Below are 24,182 nucleotides of genomic sequence, written 5' to 3'. Positions count from 1 at the left end.
ACACACACACACATATATATTTATATATATATATATATTGTGTGTATATATTAGATTACTGGTTTTCCATTCTTTCTTGGATATAATAAAATCACAGGATAGCAGCATCTTACACCACACATGGATTGCATCACTTTGGTAGCTGAATGAGCGAGTGATTGAATGTTAAAAGCTGAGCAGATATGTGATTGACTTCTTAAGAGGAAATGTGTCTTTCTCATTGTCAATGCATGAGTGTAATTGTATGTGTGTGCATGATAATGTACATTAGTCTGTGTGCACTGGGTGTCTGTCAGTCTATATTTGAGAGCAGGTGCAAATTGTATGAATTGACTGACAGCCTGTAGAGTAGTAACAAACTGAATATGTATGAACAGCTAAAGCTTTGAAGTCCTACATTTGAATATGGCTGACTGAATAAAGACTGCAGCAAAAAAAAAAAAAAAAAAAAAAAAAAAAAAGAAGCAAATTAAACATCAAAAAACAAAACAAACTAAAAGAAAAGTAAGGCAATGACCGTCAAAAAATATAAACGTTCTCTAATTGAATATGTTTTTAAAAAGATACAAAATAAAAACATGCAAGTCAGTCTGAGGAGCAACTGCTTCGCTCACAGCTATTTTAAGGCTTGATTATCAGTTTTCTTTCCCAAACGAGGTGCAGCTCAGACGAGGCTTTCCTCGACAGAAATCCTTAACACATGAGACGGACAATGATACAAAGATGACAGAGACATTGAAAGAAATGAGACCAAACTGAGTGCAGGCAGAAGACAACAGGTATAAGGTGAGAAAAGCCTGAATCAATACTTTGACTAAGAAAAAAAAAAAACATACACAGCCTTAGAAGTACATCACAAGTGTTTGTTTTGATTTCATTCGGTTCTTTCATAGACGTTTTGTAAAGTTTTTTTTTCTGTGATTTTGCTTTCTCTTTCTATCCTATAGTTAAAATTCCCTCACTTCATGAAGAAGTACTGTAGCAAGCAGGCGATGAGGATGGAGAAGCCTGCGAACACGCACACAATCAGTGCCGCAAAGCGCTCGTCGCTGGAGATCAGCCCCACCCCTTTGCCCGTTTCCATGGCGCACTGCTCTCCCGATGATGTTGCCTCCTGGCGACGCAGCGTGAACAAGGAGGAGGGGCTCAGTGGTCCGCACAGCTCCTGGCATGTATCCTGGCAACGGCGGCAGGCGCCCACACGGAAACGATAGTCTGTGTTGCCCTGGAGACCAGAGATTTGGAACACACCCTCCTCTCCCTTAAAAACCTGTGTTAAAGAAAATAAAGTTTTGTCTGGTCAATAAGAATGCCATGCGAGACTGTTACCTTGTAACCTGACATCATGATGCAGGTTTTCATTCGACTGAACAGTACGCAAGCAGATTTTTACTAAAAATGTTCTTCTGCAGAAAAGGACTATAATATTTTGTCGGAAAAGCGACGTGAATGCTCGCTAAGGTCATAGTAGCATATAATTGGTTGCATTTTTTTGAATGGGCATGTTGAAGCTCACAGCAGGCAGCAGACTTTTTACAAAGAGAAGTGATTCAAATCTAATTTTGAATACATTTCATGGTCATTTTATGATGAGAAGATCAACGCCCGCTGATTGTGAGCATCTTCAGTGAGCCCTGTCCCATCATATATTACATGCTCTTATAAAATCCTGTTGATTGTGTCCCTCGTCTAATTCAATTTGGGCAGTTAATGTAATCAGTCACCTCCCTGAGCGCTGTTAACGTCTTTATCTGCTGATCATTTTAAGAAGTCATAAAAAAACGACTAAAAAAGATTTCTGTCAAGTTCGTTCCTGATTACTTGCTTAGTTACTTTAATTTTAACTAAATTCCTATATTTAAAACTGTTTTTTTTTAAGAGTTACTGGATTGGTTGGTAGCTTATCAAGAAAAAAGTGATTTTGTTTTCCTGCAGGTGCAAGTAGAAAACACATCATTATCATTTGTTGGACTGCAATCAGCCATATGCATGCAAGTTTGACAATGACTGAGCGAGTGGCTGAGTGATAAAGCTACACCAATGGTCGGCCGAATGCCTCGACTTCCTTTATCTGTTTCAAATTAAAAACCCTCATTTCAAGTTAAAAGCCCTCTGGCATTTAATACAAAGTCCAAACATATACTAGAATTTGACCTGGTCTTCTTAAGGCAGCAGAAGAGGTTGCAGGTTTTTACACAAATGTGTAGAGAAATTGAGTTTTAAAGTTCTCATTGTGAAATACAAAAAAGGAGGAAAAACACACAGACAGAGACGAATGTAAACATCTGAAAAGCAGCATTGCAAATTTGTAATGAAAGCTGATGTGTGCATCTCACTTGCACACACACAGCTGCAGTTTTGTCCGTTGGTGAGTTTTAGCAGTTCTTTCCTCCAACAATTCTATAATTCAATAACAGAGAGTGAATTGGCCCTGAAGACAAATGTCTTTTTGTCTACTTGTCTGCTCATTGCTGCAGCTGCCGGCTATCCAATTCCATACATCCGAGTGCAGCCAAAATCTTTTTCAGTTGTTTCTTTGCTGTAATTCTCATAAAATGTTTTCCATATCTCTCAATAAATTCTGCTGGCACTGCAGATGATGTTCAATTTTGGAATGTTGTTTCTTAGTGCAGAGGAGTGTATGTGGGAGAAGGAGTATTTATCTGTGTGTGTGTGTGTGTGTGTGCGTGTGTGTGTGTGTGTGTGTGTGTGTGTGTGTGTGTGTGTGTGTGTGTGTGTGTGTGTGTGTTTTACTAGTCTGTTTGGAAATGTCTGTCTCGGTGTGTGGTTTTATTTCATTTGTGTGCAAATTTGTCCATTTGGAAGTCTCCGTCTTGGTGTGTGTTTGGTGTGTTTTCTTCATCTGTGTCTGTGTGTACCTTCTCATCAAAGCAAACTGAATTTGTCTGCTCCTCATGAGATTAGAATTATTCTCCCAGTAGTCGTACCCAATTCTTCAAAAATAAGAATGAATCAAATAATTGAAGGGCTGGGCTCTGGGCCGGAGAGACACGCTTTCTGCACTACCCTCATATGCCCTCCCAGTGTGTGTGTGTGTGTGTGTGTGTGTGTGTGTGTGTGTGTGTGTGTGTGTGTGTTGTGTGTGTGTGCGTGCGTGCGTGCGTGTGTGTGTGTGTGTGTGTGTTGTGTGTGTGTGTGCGTGTGCGCGCATGAGGCAAACCTGTTTGTATTCTGACTCGCGTCCCACCAGCACCTGGAGCACATAGCTCACAGGATCTCCTCTCATTGGTGGGATGGTCTCCCATGTGATCTCACATATATTCCCCTCCAGCTGGTGCACTCTGGGAGCTGTTGGAAGAAATTATATCAAAAGGTCATTTAAAAAAAAAAAAACAAGAGATATGTTTCATTTTAAGAAGATCAGAAGCAGGTGAGGGGGGTATCTGTTCTCCTGAAATAAACACATTTTTCTGAATCTACGTTATTTCAAAACAAAAACTGCTAGAATCTAATGTTACAAATGATCAGTAGCGTTTGCAGTAATGTTAATAGTGGTTAATGACAGGCTTTTTAATTAAACTAGCTGTGAAGCAACCGCACATTAGCCACAACTGAGAGAATGGATTATTTATGTGCATTTATTTTGTTTTTCAGTGTTGAGAATTGTTTTGCAAAGCAAAAATATCCTTGGGGAATAATGTCATTTTACACTGGAAATAACAAGGTAATAATAATGATTCATCTCTGACATAATTGCTGTTCTAAATACAGCACACATTTTACTAAACTCTTTTGATTGATTTAGTTCAACACTATTTCTGTAGTTTGTCTAGCCAGTGGGAACAAAGGCAGGACTTTTGTGTCCCAACACAAAAATACACCTTCTCTGGGTCAGTTTACCTTTGAGGGCAGGTGGTACAGACTTGGTGGTGCAGAAGGTGTGTGTGTCAGAGAAAGGACCCTCCCCGGCATCACTGATGGCCTGTATTCTGAAGCTGTAACTGCCGGACTCGATCAATCGCTGGACTTTGTAGGTGTGGCTTGGACCGCGGTAGATCGTCACGAACCTGGATGTAGAATATAATGAAGAAGCAGAAGAAGGAGGAGACAATGAGTCAGAAATCTGGACAGAAAAATAAGATTGGATGAGACGGAGAGAGGGACTGGTAAACCTCGGCATGAAGGAATACGGAGTCGGAGGTAAAGTGAGGTGAATGTGAGAGAAAAGGGTGATGGTGTTGAAATAGGTTAGAGTGGCTCTCGATTAAAAACTTGGAAAACGAGACAACAATAGCAGTGAAAAATGAGGCGTTAACACTTGGATTGCACAAATCACCAAACTAGTTCTGGGAACTGACACTTTCACGAGACATTTTTTCAAGACTTGAAGTGACTCAACACAGCAGGCTGTACAAGAAATAGCTCATTAATAGCTCAGTGGTGCATGGGGTACTGTATCAACATAGGTTCAGCATATGCTACCTGGAGGGAGGATTGACTTGGGAAAAGCTGGAAAGACGGAAAGAGAGAAGAGTGCATCTTAAAAAAGATAGCAGTGATTTATGAACACACAGGATGAACACTGGCAGGTTATGGTCCCAAATCCGACAAAAAAAAAAAAAAAAAAAGAGTGCCGCAAGAGCTCGTGGCTGACGAGATGGACAGATTGATGCACTGAGGGCGAGATGATAAGTGGGCAAATGAATGAGTCGGGAGAAAAGTGTATTTGAACTGAAAGAGGGTTATTTATCTCCGCTATCAGCTTTTCAGCAGAGTAAGGTATAAGTCTGATCAAGGAAGGAAGTTCTGGAAGAAAGAAAGACTGGGTGAGATTGACGGGTTGGGTGAGAGGAGAGGAGGCGGTGGTAGAGGAGGAAGTCAAGGAGAGAAGATATGAAGCAGGAGGAAAAAGAGAGGTGACTGGTAATTATAAGACGATGATGGAGGATCTGCCACTCAGAGGAAAGAGAAGAGAAAGTGAGAGAGGGAAAGAGGAGACGAGAGAGGTCATGGTTTTGTAGAAGGCTATAACTCCAAATGAGCGCTTTATGTGGCTGCACTACAGAGAAGTGATGTGTTTCTCTGGCTGATATATGGTGCTGTTAATCCCCGGCCTCACTGCATGGCTGTGCAGTTAACACTCACACCCGGTGCCGTCGCAGTTAGTTCAGTTTTTGGACTGCAGATGCGACAAGTATCTGTGTCTCTCCTTGTTTGCGCTCTCGGCCATCAACCATGTGGCTAAAAAAAAAAATCCATAAATCTATCATAGGGAGTTACGACCTCTTCTCGTTTGGACAGGGCTAAGTGGCAGAATATCAAAACAATTAACACTCAGCAGCACAGGACAGACAATAAACACCCTTGCACAAAAAAAATCATCAGGACACAGTTAATGAGATGAATTAGATCCTTGGTTTAGAGCCAAACAGCAAACAGGAGCAGAAGAGGACAGACAGAGAGAGAGGTTAGAAGCACACAAGGATGTCTGGTTTCTTTGAATAATGCATTTTTTTGTATTTATGGGAATGTAAATATATAAATATTTACAAATATCATGCAAATAGGAATTTTCTTTATTTCCTTTTTACTGCAGAGTTTTTTTTATGATGCCATGACATGCGCTGCCAGAAGTAGGCTTCTTAAAACACCACTTTGACTGTAGCCATCCTTGTTTCCCAGAGCTCGCAGCCATTCAGCTAACTAATTTGACATGACATTATCACACATCAAAGCAGGTGGAACTTTGAATGCACTCCTGTCAGACTGATGGCACAAAAATAGCCAATCATTACCAGCAATTGTTCAACGGACAAATATGTTTCTGACAACTTTATCAATTCAACAGTTTAAGAAATAAAAACAAATAAATTATGACCAAAAAAAAAAATGTGCGGAGCTATATTTAATAATGAGATCATGATTAAATTCACTCAATATAAACGGCACAACTCTGGTTTTCAGTTCCAGTATAGTAAACATGTTTTTGAGCAGTTTGTTTCAGTAATGTCTCATGCATGGCTTCTTCTTGATCACATTAGCGTTAGAGAGAGAAAATGAGAAACACCTTGTTCTTCAGCCGGCTCTCCCTGGCTGCATAGAAACAGAAACGGGTGCACACAGAGAGAGAAAAGTACAAAGATGAAGGGATGGAGAAATGAAGAACATGATGTATGGGGGGGAAAAAAGGGGAAAGTTTGGGATATCTATAGATGGACGGATGGATGGACAAAAAGCAATGGTTGATGAAAAGATGTAAGAATGGCTGAAGGACAGAAATAGTGTGCATTACAGGTGAGACAAATTTTGGCAGTAGACAAACAGATGAATGATTCTGTTCTTCCATCTGCATTCATCTTAAAAATCCTTTGTGTCAAAAGGTTGAAACCTTTTTTTGCATTGCACTGCCCATGTTGCCATGGTATTCTGACAACTCTCAACACCCCTGCCAGAGGACATTTTGGGTAAAACGGATGAGAAGAAAGTGAATCGAGACAAATCAAATAAACTTAGCTAGCTTTATAAATGCAACAATAAAGTAAAGGAAACAGGCGGAAATGAAAAATGGCACGAGTGAGGGAGGACAGAACATGAGCAACAAGTGCATGCAGGAAGATAAGAATGGAAAAATAAGCTAAAGCAAGAAAAAGGGATGAATGTGGTTGGGGAGGGGGGGGTGAAGACATATCGGAGGTTAGGAGAAAAACAAAGAGGTGAAAGACAAGGATGGAGGAAGGAAAAACATTATGAACTTGGGCACACATTTCCCAGGAGGTTCTCCAGGGGTGACGTTGCCTGTCTGACAATAAAATGAGATTATTAAACATGAATTCGATCAAAAAATAAAGACAGCGAAAGGCAGAGCAGAGGACAGCCAAAGTCAAAAGCATAAATGAAAAATCTGAAATTATATTTGCAGAAATTACAGCTGGCTATTCCATATCTTTGTTTACAAAGATACAGATTCGAGATTAAATACTTTATTTAAAGTGGCCTTCCAGTCACTCAAATGCAATGAAGCACCTGGTTGCCAAAGCAATTTCACCAATAATGATAATAATACAATTTTTTAAATCATGCAATGTCATTTTATTAGAGAGTGAATAGAAAGTAAAGGTGAAAGAGGAGGAGTGTAGGAGGAGTACCCTGTAAACCAGCTCTGTCTATTCATCTTTTTGATATCCCCACACATGCACACGCACACACAGAGTTCACAAAGTAGTTATGCACTGCTAATGCTGCCGCTAATACTCTTAATGTCCTGTCATAACTGCCACTAGCTGCAGGTAACGATTCCCGAGCAGAGGCAATCAGGTGGAATCAGTCCAGAATCCCACGTTGTCATTATGGAGCAATTCAGTTCACAGAGCTTACATAAAGTCCTGAAAAAGTGGGTTTCATTTTACATCAGACGTGTCTACTGTTACCGTGGCCAGATATTTCTATGTTTGATTCGTCTGTCCAGTATTTCATTGGAAAACTGTAGTTTTGCTCAAAATGTTTTGGGACAACAAAGGCTTTTTCCTGGCACGCTTCAAATACAGGTCAAATTAATGATCGTCCTTATCATTATTTAACCAAAAAGAGGCAGAACTGGGCCTATAGAATATCACGTGTTATTAAATGAATATATTCAGATGAAATAAAGAGAAAATCTGTAGCACTTTCTCACATAAGCGGTTGAAAACAGATGCCAGGATGACTTCGATAACACCATCCTCATCGGATTTGGTGCACGCAAGCATATGGATAATATAACACAGTTGCATCCAAGCACGGCTACAAAGACACACAAATGGACTAGCATACTGCCACACTAATCACTGTGACTGTTCGAAAAGGATAAATAAAACTCTCTAAGCTGTGAAAGCTGTTTTAATTTGGCTGGCAGTGAGTGTGTTTATTTGCAAGTGTGTGTGTGTGTGTGTGTGTGTGTGTGTGTGTGTGCTACAGAGGTTAACAGATCACAGCCTGCCGAATAAGGTCCCATCTGTTGCCTGCTGCACTATGGCTCATTTCAGGGGTGCCAAGGTACCTCGGTGCCAACTTGATGGCAGCCAAGCTTCAATTCAAACACAGAGGGACCAACCAGAAGGGTAGAGAGAGGGCGGCGAGACAGTCCAACAGGTGGGCAGACGAGCAAGTAGATAAAAGTCGCTCTTCATTGATATTGAATTCTGCTTTATTTAAGATAATCTTAGCCTTAACAAAAAAACAAGAAATCCCCTCCTCTCGCAGTCTCTCCGGGTGTGTGTTTACTTCCCTGTCGGTGGTTATAGTCTATTCCTTCACCTCCACCTCCACCTCAGTCTGCTAATTCCACCTGATTCTGTCTTTGTCACTCTTGTCTGACCAGTCCATTAAGTGGGGGGGGTTGATTGTTGGAGGCTACATCGTGGCCGGCTCCTGATGGCCTCAACATGACTACTCCCTGATACATCGAGTTACCGCGCATACAGAAAGAAACACACACGAGTACACAAATCTGTACAAGTACCTCTAACTACACATGCACACGCACACACACTCCCTCAGCTTCCCTTCAAGCGGCTACGGCTCTGTCCTTCTTGTGATGCGTGTATGTGTGTAGTATTGACCTTCTGGGCCCTGAATTGCTGTATCGACTAGCTGTGGGTTGAGGAGTGAGAAAATTGGTGCGCATTGTGGCGAACAGATTCTGAGAGCACAACCGCTGAGGGCAACATTCACCGTTTCGATCCCCAGTCATAGATGAGGCTAAGCATATAAAATACCCACTGAGGCAGGTGTTAGTGTATCCTATGAAGTAATACAGAGTGTGTAGGGGATATATGCGCTGCGCAGAGAATCTTAAGATGAGGTGTACAGTGTGAACAAAACTTTGGGTTCTTGTTTTCTTTCTTAAATGTGTAAACAAGACTTTTTATTGCAAACTTTTATCGTGATGTGTAACTAAGTTGAATGTTTTGGAAGTTTGATGTTATATTTTTGCAACACCCTGCAAAGAATTGGCCTGGAACATAGTGACCTGGACCCCTTCTCAGTCTATTCAGGGAAGTAAGCAATGATGTGAGGTGTGTATTGGTGTGTGTGTGTGTGTGTGTGTGTGTGTGTGTGTGTGTGTGTGTGTGTGTGTGTGTGTACTCCACCTGTGGTTCTTGTCCTCCATTTGTAGTGTGTAGACCATGTCCTCAGCGAGCAGGGCGCGCGTGTGGCTGGCGTTCTCGCCCCACTTTAGCTTCAGGCTCTGAGGTCCGGCGGCGGCGCATTCGAGTGGGGGCGGGGCTGGAGGGAGGGGGCGTGTCCTCGCTAGCAGAGGTGGACTCGAGGGACTGGAGCCAATGGCATTCACTGCCTGGATCTGCACACTAAAAAGTTACGGGGAGAAAAATGCGTTTGTTACAGAATATTACACTTAAAACATTTTTTTCCCCTCCATTTTCTGATTGGATATGTCCTAATATTAGAGAAGAAATATCCTTAGAAATGGTGTACAGTATGTACAGTAGTAAGCAAGAAAAAAAAAATCACCTGCTCCACATGTTTTATAAAATTTGCTGTTTGGAAAAAGCTTTCGTTTTGCTTGCTACAATGGTTTTCTTGCAATATAATTACAACAGAAGAATATTTTAAGTGTGTCTATTTGTAACTATAAAATATACAAATACAAACCTACTGGCACACACACAAAGACACATAGACCAACCGCTAATTACATGAGAACGGGCGAAAATGGATTTCTGTTCTTCAAACTCCCCCCGCTGCCTCGCTTCTAGGTATCGCCCTCCCTCCCCTCAACCCTTCATGTCAGAGTCTGATCAGCTGATTAGCATCCATATCAGATGTCCTCAGCTAGAGAGCATCTATCCTCTGACATTTAATGGCTGATTCTCTGTAACTGTAACCTTTCATTATAATTCATGTAGCTGGGTGAAGACGGAGTAGAAAGGGCAACATTCATCTATCCACTGGGTAATTAAGCATATAGATAAATGATAATGAGAGATTGAGAAGAAGGAAGAGAGTGACAGATAAAGAAGCTTACGTTTTGATCATGAGGGGTTACATTTGGATATGTGGGGTTCTACATTTCAAAGTTCAGGTTAGATGCAGCTTTTGTTTTGGAGAGTTTTGTTTCACCATGATATTTAGAAAGTAAGGGAAAAGTAACCGGTATGCCAGCAATGTTTGTACAATTTTGAGCGAACCAGAACATCAAGAAAACACTGAACCCCTGATCGATATATGGACAGATTTAAATATTACTATCTTTTTGAGCAAAAACTGTGCCTTTGTTGGGATGATTATTGGTGAGTTGACAAACCATTTATACAATGAGATTTTTGATAAATAATCATCAATAATGCAGATATAATGACTGAGTAGGTGAAGGCAATTAATAAAACAGCTGGAAGAATCTGATGCACTTATGCCATATCAAAATATAACAATATAAAAAATCCAAGCTGGCATCAAGTCTCATATCATGTTATATTATTGATATATTGTCCAGCCTTACATGGTCATTATAATCTCAATTTAACGACTGCAAGCCAAATGACTAAAATGTAAATATAAGGATGCATAGTTACTTTCCTACAAATGCATTTATTTTAATGGCAAATTTATCTCAAAAGCCATTATCAAATATATAATCCATTTAATATAAACATGCAACACAGTCTCCTTTAATTACCTGAATTTACAATTTGACATTGGGTGATTATCATTTCAGTTTACTTTTGTAGTACTGCAGCTTTAGTGAATCTGTCTTCTGTGATAGGTGACTCTGGCAATTATTATTCCTCTTGCAGTATTTACTAAACCTTAAATACGTTATTATTATTAATGTAATGCGACAGTATTAAGTGAAGATCCAAGAATAACTGAGTTCCTGTATTTAAAAACAAAATGACCCCATTGATGAAAAAATATGTATATACTTTGGGGTTTTATTATTCAGTTGGTTGTACTGACAATGTTTCTCCTGAAAATTCATCATCTATTCCTTTTGCATATGGATCAGACAGGAGGAAAACATTATTCATTCACAGTAACCTCAGAATGAAGACATTGTAAGCCTACACTGAAGCACACAGCCCAACCACTGACGACAAATAAAATATGAATCATACTATTTGAAGTGTGCCCCCGCCGTAAATAACAACAAGAATTACTGGCATTGGCACACAAAAACTCCCACAGGTAGACTCTCTCTCACACGCACACGCACAAACACACACACACACACGCACACACACACACACACACACACACACACACACACACACACACACACACACAGTGTTCTGCCTCAGTGGCAGCCATTATGCAAGAGTGCAGTGACATCGGGACAAAAACAACCCCAGAATGAAAACAATGGTGTGTGTGTGTGTGTGTGTGTGTGTGTGTGTGTGTGTGTGTGTGTGTGTGTGTGTGTGTGTGTGTGTGTGTGTGTGTGTGTGTGTGTGACCACTCTGTCTCTTCACATGTCACATGCCACAATTCAAAGAATTCACTACAGAATCATACGCATGCACACAAACACACTCACAAGTAATCACAGAATGGTTAACAGCATCACAACAATAGCTGGCAATTCAGATTACTGTGTAGTTGTTTACTGCTGCTCAAGTACCACACGTCTGACATCCCAACTCATGGAAACACCAAACAGGCTATCCCTAGCTTCTAAGACTGTCACTACTACATATGGACCTACACTTTAAAATTGACATTTCAACAACATGAAATGATTAAATAAAAATGATCTATAATACGAATATAATTTGACTACCCTAAAATAATAAATAAATATGATATATACATTATAATAAATATTTTGTGATTAAATCTTTTTATTTTTTATTTATTAACTATCAGTTAGTTCCATGGTCATGCTTTGAGTATTTTGTGCAGTGGGACAATGTTTTCAGAGATGCAACTTTTTCCTGATATTACTATAAAGTTGCTAATGGTTGCATGATGGGAAACATTGGATCCAACATTTAAGTTCCAGTTTCATGATCAAGTCAGTACCTGTATTCACTGTCCGGCAGCAGGCCGCTGACAAGGTGACTCGTCCCTGATTCAACAGTGATGGTTTGGTCGTCCAGGGTGATGACGTAGGAGGTGATCTCCGCCCCGTTACTGTTTGGCTCCTCCCACTTCAGGAGCAGGCAGGTAGACGGGGAGTGACCGGTCTCGGAGGATGTTGGGAGGTCCAGGAGGGTGAGAGACGAGACTTGGTCAGGATGTGTCGCCGGGGTCCGGAAACTCACCTGCTCACTGTACGGACCGGCACCCGCCTGATTCACCGCCTGAGTGGGAGACAAAAAATGCAACGGGGATGAGAGAGATGGAGGAGGAGAGGTTTGATTGAGAGTGGACAGAAAGGAGGTGAAGAGAGGGACAAAAAGACAAGGATGATCAGAGACATAAGTGAAATGAACTGGGCAACAGTAACACAGAGCCAGAGAAAGTAAAATTGAGGGGTGGGGGCGGGGGGAATAAATGAATAATGGAAGAACACAAGAAAATCAGCAGGAGATTATTTCAAATCAGATGTGAGAGAACATGAGTCTATTTCTTGTGCTGCCTAACACATTTAGTACCCACTATTGGGTGCCTTTCAATCGCTTGTTGTTATAGTCTATTTGATTGCCTCATACAAACTTAGTGAGGAGGAAACAAGGACAAAATACAACAGTATTTTAAGACTACATGTGCAAGATTTTTAAAGCTTGAAATAAAACCCCCAGAAAATAACAAATACTTCCTTCCATAAAAATGAGCCATTATCACTTTCCAAGAACATCCCAGCAACGTTAACATACGTGTATGCCGAGCAGTAGAACGTAAAATTGGCTGTCAGCAGTGTGAACATACAGCAAAGTCTTGACTTACTACTTTATTTTGGCAGTAAACGATCTACAAAGTCCATGACAAGAAAAATTTGATTTCAGTCATATTTCTGATTTATTTCAGATGCCAAATTTATTTCGCCGTGGCTTGAAAAATATTTTGAGGATTGATCGACCTCATCCTTGTGATAATGTGTGGCTTTTTAAAGTGCTCTCATCAAGTTGCTGATTTGACACAATGCTCATGTACAAGTTTATACATTGGGAGTCACAGGGAGTTCAACCAATTCAGAGCCTCTTGTGTGATGCTTCTTACAGTCCTCTTAACATTCAGACATATGGACACACAAGTGCACAGAAACACACAAAGACAAATCACGTACACAAACAAAAGCAGGGATGAGGACATTAGGTTGACCTTGTTTTGTCCTCTAAACATTATAAATGAGCCCATAAAGATTTGAGCAATAAAACATGTTATTGGATTCATAGCTTCCAAGGGTACATCATAAAGAAAGAGAGAGGATGTGTACGTGCATTAGACAAATACTCAGAGAAAGACAAAGTCAGCACTTCATGCACCAGATTAAGAGTCAGGACGCAAATTGAATCAATTATCATCAGTCTTTCCCTGGTCACTGGCTGTTTGTGTGCGTCTTTTCCTTTTGATGCTCTCTCGGGCTGTGTGCATGTTGTGCCATTGTGTGTCCTGACAGAGTTTCTGTGTCATTGCTTGAAATTCAGTTCTTTGTTGGGTCTTAGTGCGTCTCTGTGTATTTGTGTTTACATTCTGCACACAGCAGTTTATGTCCCTTCTTCTATCTTGCAGAGTCTGCGTACCTGTGCATGTATACAGTACAGTTTGTGTGCGTGTGTGCCTGTGCGTTTGTTTTACCTGTAGCCTGCAGCAGTAATCTGTGGCAGGTGTCAGGTCTGACAGTTCACACTGGGTGGCAGATCCACAGTAGATGAGCTCCATTGGTTCGTCTTCCCTCGCCCAATCCAAACGATATTCAGAGATGTCTGTACCCGAACCCTCGGGGCTCTGCAACACGAAGAGACACACTCACTCAGCCAAGAAACAAACAATGGGAACCTGAAACTGAATGGATACCAAATTCTGTAAAATCGGAAAAGCTTTCTGGTCGGGCCTCTTTAGATATCCATTTCTCTCGGTTTCTCGGTTTCCCTCTTTTGATAAATACAGTTGCATCTTCTGTGTTTGTCTCACCTCCCAGTTGAGCGTTACACAGGTGTTGCTGGTGAGATTGACGAGTGGCGCACCACATTGACCAGGAGGACCGGCTGCAGTTGTCACTTCTGTCGGCTCAGAGTACGCTCCGAACTAAGACACACAGATCCAAACACACATATGAGACTAGATGTGCAATGATTAGTCAATTAATACATTTAAAAAAAAAAAAGTATAGTTTTTTCAGGCAAAAGTGTTGAGTATTTGCTGTTTCTAATTTCTCAAATAACAGATTGCATACTTTCCTTTGTCATAGTCAACAGAATACCTTTGACTGTAGTTCAGATGTAAAAAGTGCTGAAATTAACTCTCAAATCACACTTGATTGTCTGTGCATGTGTATGAACTTATGAGTCATGTGTTTTTTTTACGCGCACCGATTGTTCAGTTTCTCATTCACATGTGTACTGTTGTTCCTACTATTTAATGTGCGCCGTGTTTGTGCCTGCTTTTGATTAGACAGTCATCTTTGACCGAGTTGATGATCAAAACAATCAGATGTTACGTTAATTCTGTGGAAAACATTTGCATCCAAAACATCTGCAACCTATTAAACTGTCTGGGACATTCTGACCTCATCACTATTGGCCATGTGTCTTTATATGTGTAGTAACGATTTCAAGTTGAATTTAGTGGGGCTCCTCTGTTTGTTATTTATATTAAAATTATACTACACACATGTACTCAGCATACTGAATAGATCCCGTGGCTACAAGTAAACAATTGCCATTGAAAACAGAATTTCATGCTTATTATTAAACATAAAATTGACATTAATTTGTCGAGGTGTTATTTATTGAGGCTACTAAATGGATTTCATGGTCCTGTCTGGTGAATTACTAGCTAATTTTCTTTTACCATGAATATCATTATTATTATTGATCTTTAGTCCTGCTGTCGTGAGCAAGTGCTTCTCACCCCGGCCTCGTTGGCGGCCCTCAGTCGGAAGCTGTACGTTGCACCGGGTAGCAAACTAACAACAGTGCATTGCAGCTCCGAGCCATGGTAGACCTCCGCTGGCTTGGTGTCCCCCTCACTCATCTCCAGACTGAACACACACTCTTCACACACTCCCTCAGAGACAGAAGAGTCTAAGGGGACAAAACAAGAGAGAGAGAGAGAGAGAGAGAGAGAGAGAGAGAGAGAGAGAGAGAGAGAGAGAGAGAGAGAAGGCATTTATGTACAATCAAACTGATTTGTTTACATAATTAAAAATGATCCTCGATGGAAATACATAGCAGATATAATTATATTATCTTTAGTTGTAAGATTATGTTTAGTTTTACATATTTTAGATCATGTTTACAGATCAGTTAACCAGGTAAATTTTTCGACAATTTCTAGTGGATTTTTTTTTTCTCCCTCCAACAGCTGCTTCACTTTGCTTGCAGTGAGATGAAAATAACAAATGATGGAGACAGTGGGGAAAACCCTCCAATACATTATGCTTGACCTTCTACTCGAGCCAGTAATTGCAGCGGCGCTGGCTGAATGTGAGCTGATTAGGGATGTGACCAGCTGTATTAAACTGGTTAAAAGAAGAACTTTCTCAGCACTGCGGGCTGGGAGACTTTTGCCTGCCAAGAGATAACAGTACTAATCTGCTATAATGGGCTGACATTAGCAGAGTTAAGTTAGATATGAGGCTAGGTTAGGCATTTAATGGGCGAAATTAGGCCTCTATTAGGCTGAAACAGGGTTGACTTAGCTTACATTAGATTTGGCCAGAGAAACACATAATGCAGCTAGAGGGCAATTTAACTGCCTAATAGAAATAATATTGAAAAATATTGTAATAAATAACACAGTGTACGTATATGTCAGCACTCACTCCATTCTAACTGCACTTCCTTGTGTTTGGCTTTCCCCACAATCCTCGGCGGCTGGCAGGGCCCTGGCGGGACACTTAATGTACGGACCGGAACACTAACAGTGCACTTTAGGAGCAGAAATAAACACAGAAAGTCAAAACAAACGAGACGAAACTATAATTATAAATCAGTTTGATTAATAAGTAGATAACATTTTATTTATATTTGGCTACTTTGTTGCATGCAGATTGTAGATTGTCTAACTTTAAAAAAAAAAAAAAAAAAAAAAAAAAAAGGCTACACTCATGCACCACTTTTGCTCCACTCCTAACTCAAGAACTGACAGGAAAAAATTCAAAGTTCTCAATGCACCATTTTAAAGTTGTGTATACGTTTGTGTATTACCGGGCTGTGTCCTCCTGTGGTGATGCTACACACACGTAGGAGGTAGAAGGTCCCAGGTGTCAGGCGTTCACACACACAGTCTGTTGCTGGACCACTGTACACTACCACCCACTGGCTCGCTACACAAATATGCAGATGCACACACAGACATAAACAGAATTACACCAATGATTTCACTTATAAATAAAAGTGCGTACACATTATCTGCTGTTCTAAAACATATTTCTGAGGTCGACCAAGTTATTTTTCCAGGAACAGAATCCCCATTGACCTAATTAATAATCGTGCAACAGTTTGTGTTGCTGTTTAGTTGTTGATGGATTGGGTAGTCATGTTAAATACAATACTTTGCCTATGAAGCAGTACTTATGTAATCCAGATATAGGACCTGTTTACATTACAGCGCAGGAACAAAACTGCAGCAGGAGTGGCCTGCATTCTGATTGTGAAATGGATACGCTTAGGTTATGTACTGACTACAACATAAAGGTCACATCAAAAAGAGAGCGTTCATTGATGATGTAAGACATTTGTAGTGTCTATCCAAACATCTGTTTGAGATAGTAATGCCACACACATCAACCACCCTTAATAACATAATGAATCATGGTAAACAAAATTAGTTGAGTCAGGGTTGTTCTCAGAGTTCCCCACCACAACATGTCCACTGGTACAGGTAGTGAGAGATTTAAGAAGGTAAAAAGGACAGAAAAAGGAGGAGAGATTAAGACAGATGAGGCATTAGAGGGTATTAATGGGCTACAAATCATTCAGTGTGCAATGATGTTTCAGAATTAACGTTTTAGCTGCTTCTTAGATATACAACAAGTCTTTTCTTGCCAACTAATGAATGCAACACTGAAGTAGTTGAAATAAAATCATATCAGGTCCTGTCATAGTGACTGAAAAGCACAGAGTAAATGTAAACTGCAGATGATCATTTTAATTATCTATTCTTCTGTTCTTTGACATTCAACACTAGTCTAAAATAAACAACTAATAATGTGTATTTCTTTGATGTGACTGAATGAAAACAGATTCAATAGAATAACACCTCTTATTATTCCCTGAAATAAACTGCAGAATATTTAGTTTCCTGTTGTGCCAATGTGAGAAAAACAACAAGTGTGTTAAATTGATTTTAACAAAGAGGAAACAACGGCTTCCTAGGAGAGTAAATTAATCAACAAATGCATAAAAAGAACGAGCACATGTAAGAGAGGATGGGTGGTACATTTTGAGTTATATGTTTTATAATGATTGACTTAGAACAAACGCTCAGATTAGCTGAATGTGGGATGCTTTTATGGATGGGGGAGCAGATGGATGGGCTGACTAATAGATGTAACATTCGTACCTTCAGAGCATCCCTCTGAGATCTCAAGCAGGTACGTGAGAGCCCCGGAGCCCCCGTTGTCCTGGGGAGGATCTGTAGGAGCAAAGGATTTTAGTTTGAGATAATATTGCACATAAACATCCTTCTTATTCTCAGGAGACTTCATGAAAAATATTTGCACTGTCTTCTTTATTGCTTTGGGATACCATCTCAATAAAATTAAAAACATATTGCCCACTCTGCAGGTATCAGCACAAAATCTATAAAAAAAAAAAAAAAAAAAAAAAAAAAAGATTGTCTTTCCTGGAGATAATTTCAAAGAAACTTTAAAGGCATTTTGATGGCGACTATAAAATAATACAATATCAGTGATGATGTATTTTGAGGTTATGAGTAAGTCAACACTGCTAGTAACAATCTACTTGGCTGTGCCTCAACTCATAAGAAGTAAACACTGTTGCCATAATTGCAGTTAGAAACTGATGGGTAATGGCCAAGTTGTAGCCAGTGCAGAAATCATGACGCACTACACAGTAAAGAAAACTGTTCAGCAACTGTGTTGTGTTTACAGCTAAATAGTGATTGACAGACATATAGTTAAGATCTGTGTCATGTTTACTATATTTCAGAAAGGAAGCTGTACTGATTTCTGCAGTGCTGCCAAAGGACAAATGTATGATTGCAGAATTAATGTTTGTATGGTACTATCTCCAAAATCTCACCAATGAAAGAAAGAAATGAATAAAACTATCAGAATAAATAAGAAACATCGTTTCTTTTGGATGCAACTGTATGTTAGAGAGTGAGTGTGCGAAGATCCACTTGCATTTTTTTTTTTTTTTAAAGTCTCAAGTGTTTTAGATATTGTGTCTGTTTACCCCATGTGACAGTAAATCCATAGGGCGTAGCTCCGGTGACACAAGGTGTAGATGGAGGTCCTGGTTTGTCCGGATTGGTGGTGCACACCAACACTTCGCTGGGACTGCTCTTTCCCTCCATGTTTGATGCTATGAGCTGCGTAGGAGGGCAACGGATAGAAAGGAGGTTTAAAGACGAGGAACGTGAGACGAAGGACAAAAAGAGAGACAGGGTCAGAAAGGAGAGGGTGACACAAGGAGACAGAGGAAGGATGGTAGGAAGCAGAAGATAGAGAAATGGAGAGGAGGAGAAGAGACAAAATGAGCAACAATGGGGTACAAGAAAAAAGAAAGAGGTGCAGTAAACAGAGAAGAGGACACAGAGGAATCCATCGAGAAACTGATTAATAGGAGCCATTACTCTCTGCTCCTTCACCTGTGGTTCTCCTGGCCTCTCTGCCTTCATTTCTCTTCAGTTTACTCCCTCCATTACCCATCCAGAGGACTATCAATTTGCTTTTTTCCCACATCCACACAGAGAACACACAGTCATGTGTGTTTGTGTCTTCAAAACCCCAAAGATGTAGCTGACCATGTGTGCCAAAGTGCCTGTAAGGTGTTATTTGAGATGATTGCACCATAATGCACATGCAAACCCATTGACAGAGACCTACTGTCGGTATATTTTGTTTCAGTGTCCTAACATTATGAGGAGTTACGCGAGTGGCTTTTAGTAGAACCGGACAGTGTTCTCTTCTTGATAAATTGCTGGTGAATTGCCTTGTTTCACTACTGATCCAATTGTAGCCGATTCTCTGGTGGCAAAATGATGTTCTCCATGTTGCATTATTGCCGATAGACAACTGGATGGGTTGGTATCCTTGGAAACTATTTTTTAATGTAACAGAGTAAATTTAACTAATGACACAATAATGACCTGTGAAAAAGTTCGGTGACAAGATTAACACAGCTCTCTCGTTTGTAAAGCAGAAACACATGCATCCACCTCACGTCGTCACTCACCCTGAATTTATACTGTGTACTCCTCTTCAGGCCTTGTACAGTACAGGTCAAGTTTTCTCCAGTGTACTTTGGATGAAAGTCTGTTCCCTGTGGGAGACACAGCAGTACAGCAGTACAGTAGTCAGTGTGTGTGTGTGTATGTGTGTGGTATGTCAAGGTTTCTTTCTTTTAGTGTGTGTCCATTTTGAAGCATATGGATGTCATAAAGCTGTCTTTCATACTTAATTTCATTACATGTTTGTGAATGTGGGAGCAACCAGTGCAATTCCCTGCTCCATATAATACGTGTTCAACCATATATGTGTTTCTATGTGTATGCTGCTGTATTATAGGATTTACACTTTCTGTGTCTGCTTTACATTCACCCAAACTCTTTTCCAGTGGATTATGGATTTAATTTTACATTTTTGCTCATAATATGTTTTTCCAAATGCAAAGCTTCCTTGCTGATATCTTATGTTGTTCTCCCTCTACTTCCTGGGGGATTCAAGTGACTGACAGACACAGAGTATAATGAAGGTATATGTTCAGGTTTTAAATTGACAGATTATATAGTACCTTCCACTTTCAATTCTGTGAGGTTTGCTTTTAATGGAAAGTAAAATAAATGTTTACGTGTGTGTGTGTGTGTGTGTGTGTGTGTGTGTGTGTGTGTGTGTGTGTGTGTGTGTGTGTGTGTGTGTGTGTGTGTATGCGTGTGTTACTCACGCTGTTGTCCTCCTGGATCTCAAGTGTGTATTTGAGCTGCTCCTCACTGGGACTACCTTCAGGACGTCCCCACTCCAAGGTCACCCAAGACACCCCTGCCCTCACCAGCCGCGGTGCCAGCGGCAGAGCAGGCAGGGTACCCATGGTGTAAAACACCACCTCTGGGCTGAAGCCACTGCACAGAAGAAATTTCCATTTTATTTATATAAAGATGTGAATGATTGACTTGAGCACACTGGAAGAGATGCCGTGTGTCCTGAATTATGAATTCAGAAGATAAAGTGGGGACTTTATAGAAATAAATGCTCATTTAGAGAGAGAGGATGGATACGTGTGGGGTTGCAGGTGAGCATGTTTGGGGAGTTTCAATGGAGGAGACAGGCAGAAAAACAGAAAGGGAGGAATTCATTTGTGACTTGCCGGAGGTTAAGTTGGAAAACTTTTTTCAAGTAACAAGAATAACAAGTAACCCAAAGCTTGCGTGTGCGGAGCATGTTTGTGCAAGTAAATGTGAACCGAGCTGAAGGATGCATGAAAGCCACATTGAGTTCAGCCAGAGAGGTAATTTCTCCTCCCGTGCTCTCACTCCGCTCTATCACCTCCTCCCTGCCAGCCAAACGACTGCAAGTGAGACGCTCCCCGACATAATGACAAAGAGGAGGCGAGAGGAGAGGGGAATTGGGAGGGGAAATGGGATGGAGGAAAAGGACTCATGTCACATGTAGAATAATAGTATCGAATAGCATGGTGCATGTTTCTGTTATTCTGTCTGCCATGATGGTGGTGAGGTGGTGTATAATGAGGAACAAGAAAAAAAAGCTATTTGTCATTTGCGCGTGTGCGCATGTATAATATGTGTTTATGTATTCAGTAGCAGGCAACGGTACCTTGTGCCAATGTCGTTGAGTGCAGCCACTCTGAACGTGTAGCCACAGGCGGGGAACAGTCGTGTCAGCTTACAGTGTCTCTGGCTCCCAAAGTAACATTCTCTGAAAATACTGTTCTTCTTTCCCTGCGGAGAAAAAAGAAAGGAGAGGAAAGGAAAGGAGAAGAGAAGAGAGAAAGGACGAATGGGAGTATGAATACGAGAAGAAGATGAAAGCCACATATTGAGTGAGGAAGAATAATTCACAGTCTTGTAAAAGCTGAATGTGAACATTTGTTTAGCAATATCTGGGACAGGTATAAGTGCTTTTTTTTTTCCCCTGGTAAGGGTAAAGTAAGACAGGTGACGGACAGAGCGAGAGACAGACTTACCTCATCCCACTCGAGCAGGTAGTTTGTGATTTTGGATCCATTGTCGCCTGGGGGCTGTGACGAGGAAATGAACCGGACGAGGCGAAGAAGAAACAAGCGAGAGATTGAGAGATTAGCTGAGGATAAAAGACTCTGACAATGAGACAGACAAAATACCTGCTGTGTTTTTATGACTGGCCTCATATCCTGTCTGGGTGACTGATGTCACTCTTTATCAGTGACAGTGTGAGTGGATATAAATTACTTAAAGAAAAGGTCAGAGAGGAAGCAGAGATGCACCTTGACAGCATTGTGCAACACTGCAAGAATGTCTATTAGGTGCTGCAGGGCTGATAAAGTCAAGGCAGGAGGTAAACCAGGTGAAGGAAAACATATTACAAGTATTTATTATCTTTTATGATAATAAAAGAAATGTACAGATAACATTTGGTAGATCCAGGCTCATCGGATTTGTATAAAACAAAATCAGATAGTGATAGCATTAGATTGACCTCTGACATCATCAAAACTATTTAAAAAAAAAATGATGTAACTATCTATCTCAGTGTCTAGAGATGAAGATGTTCTTGGCTGTACCTTCCACTGTAGGGTGAGGGTGCTCTTGGTGCGGTGGGAGAGTTTTGGGGGTAACAGGATGTCAGGGACGCTGCAGTGTGTGGTGAACGAGCCGGCCTCCGAACACGAGCCTCGAACCGAGTTGTACATTGCCGACACCCTGAAACAAACAGACAGCAAACATTTATAAGGAGCAGCATTCAGATGATTGCTTGTCCTGCATGAGTTGAAGCTAAAATTAAAAATCACAGGGGCATAAGTAATATAAATAACCTTAAAAAGATTGATTCCTTACCGTACGTGGTAGTCTGTCGTCGGCCTTAGGTCTTTCAGATGGTACTCCAGTTCTTCGCCGCTGAAACACAGATCAAACACAAAAGTTACACCAGTGTGCTTTAAATGGGTTTTTACTGAATGAGGTTTATTTGTGGCTGACGCTGTATTCTCTCAGCTTGGAGCGTACTTCTCACCTGTATATAAGGCGATACTTTCCATCTCGTCCTTTATCTGAGAGAGAGACCTCATAGGAGCAGGACACAGGCATCCCGTTACTATGCCTGTTTACCAGCCCTGTTGGGGGGGCCCAGGACAGCTGTGCAGCCCGCGCTTGAACATTGGACACCTGTAAGACATTAAATAAACACAAATACTGCAGGTTACACACACAATAACATCAAGAACAGTTCTGCCATTTGCAAACATTTTCCGAGGATGGAGTGTGACTTTTTGTACGCAGCTGCACAGGACAAGCATTTGATAAAATTTTCATTTTTGAATGGTCCTTTCCATTATATTATGTTCTAATAATTTGATTCTGTTGTATTTTGTTGTATCACTTTGTAGGCAGTGGTTATTCAGCCCCCATAAATAGGCAATTTTGTTCTATAAAAGCATTTCGTGCTATAATTTTGAATGTGTGTTTTTGTCTATTTATGCATTTGCGTAGGTGTCTTTGTGTTTTTGTATGTGTATCAGGGTAAAACAACATGTAACTGCAACCATTACTCCATTTGTCTGTTGTTTCAAGCTCAGGCACATCAGTGCCAGGAACTCACAAGGAAATTAAAACGAACCAACACAAAAAAAGAATCCTGCATGTTTGTGTGTTTCATTGTTGTACTTGTCTGGGTGTCTGCCTGTCTGCAAGTGCATGCATGTTTATGGTTAGTGTTAATTGCAGCCAATCTAATGATATTTAGCACAATCTGCCGCCATCCCGGCATTTATTTCCACTGACTAGGCAATAAATGTGCCCTGATGGCACCGCAAACCACAACTAGACTGTTTATAAGGAAGAGACAGACAGACATGTCATATTATTAAGACTCTTGATCACAATTGGTTTTATGAGATTACATCACTGTGCCCACAGCCTGCCTCAGAATACCTGTGTCTTTGATGGAGTTTATTCACAACTAAATTCAGTTTTTCACTCCTGCTCTGATCTCTTTGCTTAGATGTAGACTCTGGATATGTTAATATGATATTGATGTGCAAAAACACAGTGACAAACAGAGAGAGGAAGACAGCGAGTCCTTAACAAAATGACCGAAAGCATAAAGAAAAGACTACGAAGAAACTCCAATCCTCTCTTTAACTGAAACTAAATTCAAAGAGATTAAATTTCTTGCAATGACAGTAAGTGGCAACACCTACTACTGTGTCTGCAACGCCTACTACTGTGTCTGCATGGTGCAAAACTGAATCTATGAATAGGCAGATTTGCTGTCTGTCTTGTCTCCATTTTTCTCTATATACACACTTGTACCAAATTACTGCCTTCTTTATAAATGTATTACGGTAATGCAGGTGACAGTAAACCACATCTGTAGTGTATGACAAAGATTTCTCATGAATTGCTCTACTCCTTCTTTCCTTCCCTGTTCTATTTCTGCTCAGTCCTAACAATAATAAACTGCATCAGTTTTGAGGTCATCTGAGGTTATGAGATCAGATAAATTACTACTGCAGATCAATTTCCGGTCTCTTTCACGTATTTCTCAGTATCTCAGTATCTCCTTTTACACTAAATTTGTTCTCTTTCATGACATCATTCTCACTATCTATTCTAACCCCTATTAGAAACCCACAGATGGTAAATGGTCCAGTTTCACAGCCTGCAGACCCAACTGCTTTAACTGGGAGTGAGCAATTCCTCTCCGGCAAACCATGTCT

At 40.6% G+C, this 24,182-nt stretch overlaps 1 protein-coding gene across 1 annotated transcript in view; it reads right to left on the bottom strand.

Moving 5' to 3' along the window:
- Window positions 1–472: 472 nt before the first annotated feature.
- Window positions 473–24,182, bottom strand: part of fndc3ba (fibronectin type III domain containing 3Ba) — an 81,486-nt gene continuing 57,776 nt past the window's right edge. The window contains exons 9-27 of the mRNA XM_069152665.1: window positions 22,478–22,629; window positions 22,303–22,362; window positions 22,029–22,167; window positions 21,453–21,506; window positions 21,083–21,207; window positions 20,196–20,370; window positions 19,488–19,574; window positions 18,486–18,621; window positions 17,629–17,700; window positions 16,272–16,390; window positions 15,887–15,992; window positions 14,974–15,146; window positions 14,035–14,148; window positions 13,699–13,848; window positions 11,980–12,260; window positions 9,090–9,308; window positions 3,862–4,028; window positions 3,182–3,309; window positions 473–1,270 (exon numbers count right to left, since the gene is read on the bottom strand). Coding sequence (XP_069008766.1) covers window positions 959–1,270; window positions 3,182–3,309; window positions 3,862–4,028; window positions 9,090–9,308; window positions 11,980–12,260; window positions 13,699–13,848; window positions 14,035–14,148; window positions 14,974–15,146; window positions 15,887–15,992; window positions 16,272–16,390; window positions 17,629–17,700; window positions 18,486–18,621; window positions 19,488–19,574; window positions 20,196–20,370; window positions 21,083–21,207; window positions 21,453–21,506; window positions 22,029–22,167; window positions 22,303–22,362; window positions 22,478–22,629 — 2,769 coding nt within the window. The 3' untranslated portion in view covers window positions 473–958. The remainder of the gene's footprint in view (window positions 1,271–3,181; window positions 3,310–3,861; window positions 4,029–9,089; window positions 9,309–11,979; window positions 12,261–13,698; window positions 13,849–14,034; window positions 14,149–14,973; window positions 15,147–15,886; window positions 15,993–16,271; window positions 16,391–17,628; window positions 17,701–18,485; window positions 18,622–19,487; window positions 19,575–20,195; window positions 20,371–21,082; window positions 21,208–21,452; window positions 21,507–22,028; window positions 22,168–22,302; window positions 22,363–22,477; window positions 22,630–24,182) is intronic.

This window comes from Embiotoca jacksoni, unplaced genomic scaffold (assembly GCF_022577435.1).
Source record: "Embiotoca jacksoni isolate LCO1_2020_lvr unplaced genomic scaffold, fEmbJac1.0.p SCAF_18, whole genome shotgun sequence".
NCBI lineage: Eukaryota > Metazoa > Chordata > Actinopteri > Embiotocidae > Embiotoca > Embiotoca jacksoni.
This window is presented reverse-complemented; position numbering and strand designations above follow the sequence as displayed.